Source organism: Tiliqua scincoides, chromosome 3 (assembly GCF_035046505.1).
Source record: "Tiliqua scincoides isolate rTilSci1 chromosome 3, rTilSci1.hap2, whole genome shotgun sequence".
NCBI classification, from domain to species: domain Eukaryota; kingdom Metazoa; phylum Chordata; class Lepidosauria; order Squamata; family Scincidae; genus Tiliqua; species Tiliqua scincoides.
Window position 1 is genome coordinate 171,176,620 of NC_089823.1, and position 13,350 is coordinate 171,189,969.

The 13,350-nt window shown below is 44.6% G+C and overlaps 1 protein-coding gene across 1 annotated transcript in view; it reads left to right on the plus strand.

Moving 5' to 3' along the window:
* C3H10orf90 (chromosome 3 C10orf90 homolog) overlaps positions 1 to 13,350 on the plus strand; it is a 130,875-nt gene that overhangs the window by 50,856 nt on the left and 66,669 nt on the right. The window contains exon 3 of the mRNA XM_066622295.1: positions 11,951 to 13,064. Coding sequence (XP_066478392.1) covers positions 11,951 to 13,064 — 1,114 coding nt within the window. The remainder of the gene's footprint in view (positions 1 to 11,950; positions 13,065 to 13,350) is intronic.

A 13,350-nucleotide genomic window follows, 5' to 3' on the forward strand; every position in this document is an offset into this window, starting at 1 on the left:
TTTGTAGAAAAACGTTTATCATAATCCTGTCACGTAGAACACTGTTTGCTTGTAACTGGACATGGTGTTGTTTTTTCAAACTGTGCTGTCATAATGGGATTTCTGATTCACTGCTGGTGTTTTACAAATACTGGACAACAATAAAACAAGTGGTTATGAACTGTGTCAACAAACCCCTTTACTCACATGCAAGGATTTGCATGAATACAGCAGCACTTGGGGCTTTCATTTGCTAGTCTGTCTCTGTCCCATATCACCTTGGCATGGCCCAGCACTGAGTGGGAAGGAAGGCGAGCAAAAGCAATTTCCCTAGCTCTCTTCCTGCTTTCTTCTCATATAGACCAGTGATTCTCAATGTTTGTCCTCCACTGTACCACTTCACATGGTCCACCTATTCAAAGTACCATTGGAAGTAACTGGTGATGACATAATTGCCAGTTACTTCTGAGTTGGGAAGCCAGATACGACACAATATACACCAGTAAGAGGCTTAGGGTGGACGGGAGGGCTTTTTCAAGCATGGAAATGCAAGCTTTAGAGCCTCCTACCACTGTTTGTTGTGGTTGCATTTCTGGTCTTGCAGCCAGATGGCAGGGTCCAGGGTCCCGTACGTACCACCAGAAACCATCTCAAGTATGGTACCATTGGTTGAGAAACACTGATGTAGACTTCTCCATTGCCAGTATGTAGAAGTTCTTTTTGAGGCTTCCTCCCCTAAAGCTGCTTTGTACTTTGGGAAATTCTTGCTTTAAAATCTAGCCAGAGACTTATCTGTACTACCCCTGCTATCTGGGGAAAGAGGCACCTTTTAAAGTTGTGCTCTCTGACTTTTTGTTGGGAGAGTGCAAATGTCCCTCTTCTCCCAGCATGATTCCTTTCCAGTGGTTGCTGCTGTTGTCTTTTTGCATCTTTTTTTTTCTTTTTCTTTTTGCGCATTGTGAGCCCTCTGGGGACAGGGAACCATTTATTTGTTTAATTAAGTAAACTGCTTTGTGTACTACTTTTTGTTAAAAAGCAGCATATAAATATTCACAACAATACTACCACTACTACCACTAGGTAGAGTGGAATTAGGTATAAAGCATGGGTGGAAAATGTAAAATCTCAGAAACCAAGGTAAATAAAAAGCAAGAATAAATGTCTACTAAAGATTTGGGGGGGGGGAATGGTTTCAATCAGCAACTATATACAAGGAAAAAGTTTTAAAGACATTTTTAGAAAAGACCATAAGAGTATATGAGGTAAGAAAATATATAGGAATAAATACATCCAGCTAATCCTAACTAGGTTTATTCCCTATTGTAGCTATGTTCCAAATTAGAGCAATAGTCATACATTGATTTAGCTTTCAGCCCATCTTCCTATCCAACTGCAGCTGTCTACTCAGTAACAGCTTCTTGTGTCCTGATTCTTTCTTTTTCAAGCTGCTTTTTTTTTTTTTTTTTTTTGCTTTAGTCCGGTGGTTCCCAACCTGGGGTACATGTACCCCCAGGGGTATTTGCCAGGACCTTTAGGGGTACTTGAAAAAGGAATAATGGTGGGAAAAGGCTGGTCTGTATTAGAATGCCTTGCAGGACTGGCAAGGCAGGAAGGAAGGCAGCTAGCTGGCTGTGAAAGCCCCAGCAACTGCTAGTTTCTGGTAATCAATTTGTGTATTATCAGATATGGATCAGTAGTTGAAAACATATAAATTTAGAATAACAGCAACTATATTAATTAGAAATATTTTGTTAATATGAAGGGTACAATTTATGGAAATGGGCTGCCAAGGGGTATGAAAGTGGAAAAAAAACATTGGGGATCACTGCTTTAGTCCAACCCAATTTAAGTGAGAAAACTCTTCCTCTTGTATTTTCAGCCCAATCTGACTTAAATTCCCCTTGCTGGTGCAGTTGCACAATGGGAACGCATGCTGCATCCTCCATGGGGGGGGGGGAATCCTGTAAGTTTCCCCGGGGTAAGTGAACATTTGTTCCCTTGCCCAGGAGTAACCCGCTGGGTCTACTCCGATCTGCACCAGCTACTTTGCTGGCACAAGTCCAAGTGGGCCCAGAAGGGCAAATTGAGGCTAGGAAGGGGAATAGGATATCAGTGGCACCACTGCTGCTGATACCATCCCCTTCCTAGCCTTGAACCACCCCTTTCTTTCCCAGCCTCCTCCCCTGTTCTGCCCACCCACCTCCGTTCCTCCTATCCCCACCTCTGCCGCCATTCAGACTTACGATCCTGGGTCCCCTGGTGGGCCTTCCACACTGCTGTCATTTGCAGCAACCTTGCTAAAATGGCCTCCGGCAGCACTCTGCCAGAGCAGAGCAGCACCAAAAAGCCATTTTACAATAGGGGGATTGTGTTCTGCTGTTGTAAATCCCTCTGCGTGCTGGCCCAATCCTGGATAGGACTTGGCCATTTATCCAGTTTTGAGTTTCATTTCTTCAAAGTGGCCACTTTATCTTTCTATTTCACCAAAACCTTCTGCCCCCCCCCCCCCGGCATTTCACAATACAGTACGGAACATAACACAAATACAAAATGGAAGAAACAGGTATATTTCTTCACATACCTCCTCAGTTCTGCATTATATACCAAAGGGGAATTTAAGAAACATCTTACAAGGTAGGGAGAATAGATTTTTTTTATTCAGAAAAAAAGAGGGAAAGTCTGATGAAATGTGGCTCTTCCTTCACACTCCTCTGGATCAGAGCCACTGGGTACAATGTGCAAGGAAATTTTCTGGCACAAGTCTCAGTGAAGTGAGTTTTTATGCTCTTACTCATTTCAGTGAGATCTGAGCTGGATCATTTATCTTGGAATTGTACTGGACACAGGAAGAGAAGGGACTTGAAAGGGGCAGTCACAGTTGAAGGGGTGCAACCTTAGCCCTACTCTTATGTAGAGCTGAAATGAGTTTTCTTCCAAGAATTCTCCTTTACAGATATTGATGCTGGATATTGCCCAGCTATTCTCCAAATAATCATATCTTCAATTATTTGATATCTGTATTTGACTCCCAGTGATCTTTGATTCCAATGTTCGATACCTGACAGTTATTTACAATACTTGATAGCTGACAGGTAATGTTGTTTACCATGTGAAAGCACTTTCAGGACCAATACACAAGTAATTCTCAAGCTCTCTGCTTTTAGGAGGCACTTTCCACATTGACAACTAGCCTGTCAAGGACCACTCTACAGTTCTCCTGCAGTTAATTCTGGAACATGTTCTAGAGTGCTGAATTAGTTCATGGGAGGGATTATGGACTTCACTGTCACCTGTTGCAAACAGAGAGTGTCCAAGAAGATGCTAAATGCTCTCCTGTGGCTGCATGTTGCAAAGGAGGGTCTGCAGTGGTTGACAACCTGTCTTTTAAGCTAACTTGTTTGCTATTAGTGATATTCTCATTGGGGAAACTATGAAACCTAACAGCATCCAAACTATAAAGAGATGCCAACAAGGTTGAATTATACAAATGTTGAAGTCAATATTTCATGTGCAAAGTGGAGGGCTACTTTGAGAAAAGAAAAAAAAAGGTCAGATGTGGAAGAATTGTACATATCTGTTTAGCTTTACTTGGCTTTAATCCTTTGCGTTGAAAGCCACTTGATATGCAAAACAATTAAGCAATTGCATCTTTATCATAATTTAGCTCCATGCCAATACAGATTCTGTACAGGCAAGCCTGAGTTGCCTGTCTCCCTGGCAACAGCAGGCAGAAAGAGCCTACGTGGATCAAATGCAGTATTACCAGTGGTGCTTAAAAATTTTTAAAGGGTACAAAGAAAGTATTAGGAGGAGCAGAGGACCTAAGCCCTCTCCAACCCCAAGCCTCACAGCACAGGCACCAAGTGGATCAAGGGATCTTTTAGACCAGTAGTTCTCAAACTTTTCACACCGGGACCCACTTTTTAGAATGAGAATCTGTCATGACTGGAAGTGCCATCAGGAAAAAAGCAGGAAAGTTTTTAATAATCCTAGGCTGAAATCCTACCCAAACTTACCATTTTGTCTCATTTACTGTCTTTGTTAAAAGTGTATACATAGTAGCCTGTTAAAGTACAGATGTGTAACATTTCCCCAAATGCAATCACATACCATGGGAGCATCAACCGTAATATATTAGAGATAAAATATTGAAATGAATGGGGACCCACCTGAAACTGGCTCCCGACTCACAGTTTGAGAAACACTGTTTTAGACTAAGGTGCAAAGCCAGCATTGGTGAAAACCAGTTCTAAACTGAAAAGGGGGTAATTTCAAAGTTACAACCTCTTTGAAAACTTTATTCCAAAGAGAAATTAGCAAAATATTCAATAAAAACAGTAATCAGCCCTAACAAGACGTGTGAGTGTTCCTTATTTGTGTGGTGCTTGTATTTGTTGCCCTGGAGAAAGATAGAAAAAGGAATTATAACCAGGGAAAAGGCTTGGGGAAAACCCTGCTCTTTTACCCTGGTCCCTAAGCTAAAAAGAGAAGAAGGAAGGGTGAGAAAGAGGGATGGGATGTTGCAGAGAAAAGCAAAAGAGTTCAAAACATGCGGTTGTAGCCACCTGTATCTGGCGTAGTTGGGAAGCCTTTCAAGGGTTCAGAGGTTTCATGCAGTTTGTGGAAACACTAACATGGCACAGCAACTCACAAAAGGGGTCTTTGCATCAAGCAGAGCACACTGTATTAACTGAAATGCCCCAACATCTATGAGAACTTGGCGTCTATTTTCAATTGTTGGATCAGGCATGTTGTGCTGCCTTAATCCTATTGTTAGGGGCTTGAAGGATTTTTTGATGTCTCCCATTTTAACATGTTAATGTGTGATCAAGTGTGTGAATAGAATTTAGGTGGGCACTTCCTAAAGTGCCCACCAAGAAGAGATTGTACAGAAGGATGTCACACAGATACAAACAGGAGGTGGAAGCTTCAAGTACAAAGAAAGAGGATTTTCAATGGCAGTGAGCCGGCGTTCACCCCCTTTCCAAAGTACATACAATGGCAGTGTTATTCCAACTGTAAGGTGCGGCTCTTTAGGGCGGCACCAGGAACTCAAAGGGGAGGTGCGGGATGTCCTCTTGCAGCGATACAGTCACACCCCTGGGCAGAATACGAGCCAGTCTTAAGAACATAAGAACATAAGAAGAGCCCCGCTGGATCAGGCCAAAGGCCCATCTAGTCCAGCTTCCTGTATCTCACAGTGGCCCACCAAATGCCCCAGGGAGCACACAAGACAAGAGACACAACCTGCGTCCCGGTGCCCTCGCCTGCAATCTGGCAATCAGAGACAGCCTGCCTCTAAAACCAAGAGCTTGCACATACCTACTATGACTTGTAACCCGTAATGAACTTTTCCTCCAGAAATTTGTTCAATCCCCTCTTAAAGGCATCCAGGCAAGATGCCATCACTACTTCCTGTGGCAGAGTTCCACAAACTAATTACACGCTGGGTAAAGAAATATTTTCTTCTGTCTGTCCTAACTCTCCCAACATTCAACTTTTGTGGATGACCCCTGGTTCTGGTGTTATGTGAGATGGAAAAAGAGTGTCTCTCTATCCACTCTGTCCATTGCCTGCTTAATTTTGTATGTCTCAATCATGTCCCCCCTCATGCGCCTCTTTTCTAGACTGAAAAGCCTGCTGCACACAGCTCAAAGCAGCTACCTAGAAGTTGGTGGTGTTCATCACTGAACATCCAGATGCCCCACCCTGCCACCACACAGTCATGAAAGGGCACAACATAGCATGCACAATCCTTACAAGGATCACTTAGCGTAAGCTCACTTTGCTCTTTAATGATACACAAATTTCCTCTGAAATACCTGATCCACTTTACAACCAAAGAAACCTATGACTCACTCTTCTGCCCGTCATCTGCGCTTTTTTTAAAGCAGAAGAAAGAAGGAGTTGCTCAGCTGCTAGAGTGGCTGCTGCAGCCCCACCCTCTTCCGAGCATGCTTGGCTTGCAGTCCTTAACCCTCACTGATCCTTGTCTAGTTGGTTCCTAGTTCCCAGCCTGGGATCGCTTCTCATCAAAGTGAAATCTCTCTTTTCAACCCCCTCCCTCTTCCACTCCCCCCTTTCCATCTCCAAACCTTCCCGCTTTCCTCCCCCTCCCCAAATAAAACACTTCCCATTTTACCAGTCACAAGGAGTCTTAAAGTTGCTTTCATGCATTTGGCAAAGGGAGAGGAGGGAGAGAGAGAAGCACACACTTTACTTGGCCAGGAGCAGAAAAAGGGTACTGTTTTTAAAGTGATTTATTAATCTTGTTGTTTGACTGAAGAGGAAGGGCTGTATTTTTAAAGTGATGAATCTTGCTATTTGAAGGGAATACTTATCAGCCATTGATGAAGTGATTGCCAGCCCAATCCTGTCCACACTTTCCTGGGAGTAAGCCCCATTGACTCTAATGGGACTTACTTCTGAGTAGACACGCAAAGGCTTGCGCTGTGCATCTCCTAGTATAGGAGACAAATCAGCTTCCTAACCAAACCCTTATCAGCTCTGATATAATTTCATGGTCTATTTTTGTTTTCCCCACCAGCTGCTGGAAAATTGAATTTCATTTAATTAATAAGGGGTTCAGTCCTATCCAAGGAGAATGGGAGAAATGACTAGTTGGATTGGGGTCCACAGGGGTGTGTGTGTGTGTAAAGTTGGTCAGACTGGTTGTTCACAAAGTTCATTTGATAAAACAATTCTGTTTTAACAATTCTGTCACTAGGGGGTGTGGGCCGCACCAGGTGACGTACACGGGGGGGTGACGTGCACTGGGGGAGCGACATGCTAAAATCGCAGTGGTTAGGAGCAATACTGTCATGTTATATACTGTTGGATGTGGAATTTCCAGCAGAATGCAATGCAAAAACCCAGAGTGAAATATCTCCTTTCTATCAAATGTTATGGCCAAAAAACCGGAGAACAAAAAATGCATTGAGCCCTATGGAAAGTGAAACTGAGGCGTATTGTGAATTTGCTCATGAGTAGGCAAACTTGCCTTAGTCTGTCGGAAAGGGCAGGCTGAGAGGAATCCAATGATACCGGAATGGTCCTGATCCAATGAATGCAGCCCCCAAAAACACCTGAGAAGGAAGTCCCTCCCTCCAAGCAGATAAATGTATTGAGCCCTATGGAAATTGAAACTAAGCCTCATGGTTGCGTTTACTCACAAGTAAGCAAACATGTCTTGGCTGGTTGTCAGGCCAGGCAAAGGGGAATGTGAAGCCACCAGAATAGTCCTGATCTGATGGAACTGGAGCTCAACAAATGCTCCAGAAGGTAGCCTTCTCCCCCCGTCCCAATAAAAACAGAGGCTTCAGCGGATATGGTGAACTTTTTTGAGACTTGCAAAGCCAGGTGGATCCTGACAGTGATCTGGTTTAAACAGAAGTTTTTAAATTGAACTGGGCACTGGGTAGGGCTGAAAACCTTACTGACTTTGGAAGAGGGGTGTTATTGCAGGCAGGCTACAGAGGAAATTCGCTTGGTGGACCAGCGCTGGCTTCTGCTAATTTAATTACTTGTTTTACTTTAATTACACAGGCCAACACACATGTTGCTTCCCTAAACGTTACACCAATTCCTGCAGTTTTGGAATCAGGGGTGCTGATTCCAAAACTGGCATCCGTTTTGCCCTATCACGTCTAGATTTGGAGACAGGTACAGCCAAAAAACCAGTGGGGGCTGAGTGCTGGTACATCAGCACGCCCACCACCTGGGGTATTGCCCCGCCCACTGAATGGGGGGCGACGTGCTGGCATCCCGCACCAGATGACGCGAACCCTAGTGACGCCACTGCTTTACTGGAAGCACTTCAGCAATGTCCCAATGTTTGTGGATGGCCCAGATGTCTCATAGCCTGTGTTGGCCAATTTAGAGCCAGTGAAGCTGAGACCAGGAAAGAGATGTTTGCTACCAGCAGATAGCAAGAGGCCGCTTTGGGAAGGCAGAGAACTGAATCCACCTTCCTTTCTGCATCTGAGGCTAGTGGAGAAAAACACACCAGAGAGTGGTGGGACGCAGGCCCACAATGAAGAACTTCATCTAGTAGCCACCACCCACAGCAACAGATGAGAGCTATAGCTTCATTATCTCAGTTTCTGCATGTGAGGATCAAGCACAGGAGCAGCAACAGAAAAAAAGTATCAAAAACAAGCATAATAAGTGCAAGCCTAAAACAAATACAAAAATGTTGTAGGGCAAAAACAATCAGAAAAACATGTTGGTTTAAAATGCCATACATACCTTATGGTATGTTGGCAACAAAGCACTTTGCAGTGTTCCAGTAATTGTGTGGCTTATTCAAATATGACATTAATCTAATCTGTCACCATCCTTCAGCATTCACAGGAATTGCTGAATGATGTCCTAGAATGCTTTCCCCTTCACTGTTCCCCTGAGACTATTGAGAAAGCACTAAAGGCAATAAAAACAGTGTATCTGTCCACATTCACTGTCCACATCTGTCCACAATTGCCATAATTTTTGACAATTATGGTTTAAAAATATGCAGACACAAATACATGCATGTTGTCTCACACACATGCACACTTGTCAGCAGTTTTCCCTAAGAAGGAATCACATTTTTATTTTCATTTATTTATTTATTTACTGTCTTTCTGACCAAAGTCTGTTCAGTTTCCCAACATTATTATGGACCCAGTCCTATCACACATAACAGCAGTGATGCAGCCATACCAATGGGGCATGTGCTGCATCCTGAGGTGGGGAAGCACTCAAAGAGGCCTACTCAAAGTAAGGGAACATTTGTTCTCTTACTGTGGGGCTGCATTGCAACTGCATTAGAGCCCAATCCTGAACTGCCTGGTACAAAAGGCAGCAGCCATGCAAAAAATGGCTGCTGTGTCATCCTGAGAGCGCCAAGCAGCCACTGATGGCTCCTTGGGGGAAGGGGACATTCATCCCCTTTTCCTGGGTAAGGAAAGTAGCCCCACAACGGGGCTACTCGACTCTGCGTTGGCTATTTAGCCGGCACAGAGAAAAAACACCTTGTGTTGGGCCATGAGGCCTGATACAGGGCTCTGGATCCAAAGGAGCAGAGCTCCTTCCTATCATCATGCCTTCTCCCTACTTGCCCCCATCCCAGAACACCTTCCCTATGCCCCCACTCACTTCTCCGCCACCTGGCGCTTCTCATGGAGTGCTGGGGGGGGGGCGATCTGCCAGTCTCCCACCGACTCGCACTGGGTCAACTCCAGCACTAGGCCGATGGTGATGGTTGGTTGCAGTGTCTTACAGCACATTTGCGACAGTGTGACCCAGCAGTGAGCTGGCGTCCTCTCATCAGGATTGGGCTCTGAGTGCTAGAAAGTTGGATAGGATTTGGCCCTATGTGTCTCAGGTATACTTGGAGCAGTAATACTACACTACTCAAAACAATAAAGGGAACACTTAAACAACACATCCGAGATCTGAATGAACGAAATATTCCTATTAAATACTTTGTTCCTGACATAGTTGAATGTGCTGACAACAAAATCACACAACAATCATCAATGGAAATCACATTTATCAACCCATGGAGGTCTGGGTTTGGTGTCATACTCAAAATTGAAGTGGAAAAACACACTACAGGCTGATCCAACTTCGATGTAATGTCCATACAGCAAGTCAAAATGAGGCTCAGTAGTGTGTGTGGCCTCCACGTGCCTTTATGACCTCCTACAACGCCTGGGCATGCTCCTGATGAGGTGGCGGATAGTCTCCTGAGGGATCACCTCCCAGACCTGGACTAAAGCATCCGCCAACTGCTGGACAGTCTGTGGTGCAACGTGGCGCTGGTGGATGGAGCAAGACATGATGTCCCAGATGTGCTCAATTGGATTCAGGTCTGGGGAACGAGCGGGCCCGATTCCATAGCATCAATGCCTTCATCTTGCAGGAACTGCTGACACACTCCAGCCACATGAGGTCTAGCATTGTCCTGCATTAGGAGGAACCCAGGGCCAACCGCGCCAGCATATGGTCTCACAAGGGGTCTGAGGATCTCGTCTCGGTACCTAATGACAGTCAGGCTACCTCTGGCGCACACATGGAGGGCTGTGCAGCCCCCCAAAGAAATGCCACCCCACACCATTACTGACCCACTGCCAAACCGGTCATGCTGGAGGATGTTTCAGGCAGCAGAACGTTCTCCCTGCTGTCTCCAGACTCTGTCACGTCTGTCACGTGCTCAGTGTGAACCTGCTTTCATCTGTGAAGAGCACAGGGCGCCAGTGGCGAGGTTGCCAATCTTGGTGTTCTCTGGCAAATGCCAAACGTCCTGCACGGTGCCGGGCTGTCAGCACAACCCCCACCTGTGGATGTTGGGCCCTCACACCACCCTCATGGAGTCTGTTTCTGACTGTTTGAACAGACACTTGCACCTTTGTGGCCTGCTGGAGGTCATTTTGCAGGGCTCTTGCAGTGCTCCTCCTGTTCCTCCTGGCACGAAGGCGGAGGTAGCGGTCCTGATGCTGGGTTATTGCCCTCCTGCGGCCTCCTCCACGTCTCCTGGTGTACTGGCCTGTCTCCTGGTAGCGCCTCCATGCTCTGGACACTACACTGACAGACACAGCAAACCTTCTTGCCACAGCTCGCATTGATGTGCCACCCTGGATGAGCTGCACTACCTGAACCACTTGTGTAGGTTGCAGAAAGCATAGGGACTGCGAAGTGGTCTGTGGTCACCACCTGCAGAACCACTCCTTTATTGGGGGTGTCTTGTTACTTGCCTATGATTTCCACCTGTTGTCTACTCCATTTGTGCAACAGCATGTGAACTTGATTGTCAATCGGTGTGGCTTCCTAGGTGGACAGTTTGATTTCACAGAAGTGTGATTGACTTGGAGTGACATTGTGTTGTTTAAGTGTTCCCTTTATTGTTTTGAGCAGTGTATGTTACCATCACCTTGATAGTGGAAGCACTTAGGGTGTGTGTGGGAGACGGAGAGGGGTGATTTACTCCTACACACAAATCAGAGTGGAAAGTAAAGCTCATAGCTCTCTTTACAACATGGGAGATCTATGCTACTTTTCAGCTGAGAGGGAGTTACATGTTTAAGGGAATGAGAGGAATCTGAAAACACATTGCTAAAGTCATTGTGTTGAATACAAATTCTGTTTACATCCAATTAATCAGCTTTGTTTCTCACTAGTGGACCATTTGCCTGTACAGTATATAGGTTGTGTATAATAATTGTACTCAGAGAGCAGTCTTAGAGCAGCTGTGTTGTCAAAAGGAAATTCTGTCTGTTTATGTTGTGAAAAATAGTCATTGTCATAGATAAGTTATTGGCCCACTATTAATAAATCTGTGGCATTTGCCTCTTTGCTATGGGTATTTTGCGCACCCAAGGGATGTGAAACAATAAACAGCTAATGAAATAAACACTACCCCAAACAATTCAGAAGTGTGTGCATGCTGTTTGTAGGAGGCAAAGTGGAAGAATTTTCCCCCTGGTCATACCTGATGCTTTTGTGCAACAGTGCTGACCCAACTCCCACATAAACACTCCACAGAAAATCGCAGCCCACCTACGTAATTCATTTTGCAGTGCATCTGGAGGCTGTAAGTGCTTAAAGGGCTTTAATATTTCAGCAGATCAGCATGAAAGCGCAGTGTGGCATAGGTTATAATCCAAAATTGACAGTTGCTATTAACGCACACGTTGTTAAACACAGGGCCATATATCCCAACTGAGCAAATCAATTAATCATTCAAACAGATGGCTTTATGAATGTACAATTTGCACATGAAATTGGTTGTGTTTTCGTTCTGGCTCTGGCAGGCAGTTCTGAGCTGATTTTAGCCATAGTGAAATGGCCTACAGTGAAAACTGCATGAAGTGGTGGAATAGAATAAGAAGCCTCATATATCGCTGTTTGATGTAATCACAGACTCTTTAGCTATAATTTTTATATGCATCACTACTGAGCACTATAATTATTTGGATCTTTTCCTTTGCAGGACTCTCTGCCATCACAAAACGCAAAGATGATTTCCTCTATAGTCATTTCACAGCTGATTGATGAGAATAAATCAAAAGAAAATAAAGCCGCTTTTCCTATGCAGCCCGTAATCACCCAGTCTGATGGTTATCACATGAACCAATCTTTGACTGATCGTAACTCAGTCAGCGTTAGTAGAGCCTTCATATTGCTTCCCAGAAGACTTGGAATTCAGCTATCTTCAGATGGCAACGTGCTTGGAACAAACTCCAGGACCAAAGAGGAGAAACCATCTCATAGCCACAGGAAAGGTTTTGCTTCCATCACAATAACTGCTAGACGGGTTGGTCCACCTCCTTGTATACTGCAGGAGGATGCTTCTGACCCTTCTTGTTCGAAATGCCAGGAAGGCAAGCTGCTCATGAACACTGCTGTTGCTTCAAATATGACTGAGTCAGATCAGTCCTGCAGACCTTTGCACACTCAAAGATGTTGTCAAAATCGAAATGCCACCAAAATGAAGGTTTCTGAACCTTGTCCACAGCTGTGCAAGGGGCAGTCTGACTGGATTTTTAGCACTGGAAACAAAGAGAACAGAATGGCCCCTCCACAAAACAGCAATAACAAACAAGCACCGACTTCCTTCACGTCAAGCATTCACCTTAGTATTTCCCAGCAGTGTCCAAATACAATCTATTACTTAGACAAGTCTCTCTCAGTGCCTGTTGACCAACCTCAGAGTAAGAACCAAAAAACCCATAGGTCAGTCGTGTCTTTCAATATAAACTGCAGTTCCCCTAGTTTAACACCAGATGGAGTCGATGGTTTAGCTAATGGAGAGCTAATCACAGAAGTACTTAAGACTAAGTTCCCAGAGGAAAGCAAGTCTCCACTTAGAGCCACTTGGAATGCAGATCTCAAGGAGAACTACCTGGATAAAAAACAGACATTGGAATTGGAATCCTCAGGGACTCAGTATCTCTGTAAAGGTACCTCTCCATCGCAAGCTCTGACAGTTGTGGATGGCCCTCAAGGACTTGATCAATTAAGTCTAACAAAGACTAATGATGAACATTCAAATGACAATCACCTTACATTGCCTCCCCACATTCCTCCCCAGACTTTCCATGAAGGTGAGTAGGTTAAATGAACCCAGCCTTGCTGGATCATAAATCCAGGTCAAAGTAAATTCACCACCCTTTTAACTGAACCAGTAATTAAACAGTGTTTTCGTAAAAAAAATAAACCTATGGAGAATCAGAATTTTATATGGCCCTTTGTGATTCAGAGCCAGTCTTTAACTAAACAAAGCAAATGTGTAGGATTTATATGGGACTTGTGTGTATGAATCCCCTGTTTTCCCTGTAAAAAACATGTGGGTAGGGCCCCCATTTTCCCCCAGAATTAGGTTCCCAAGAA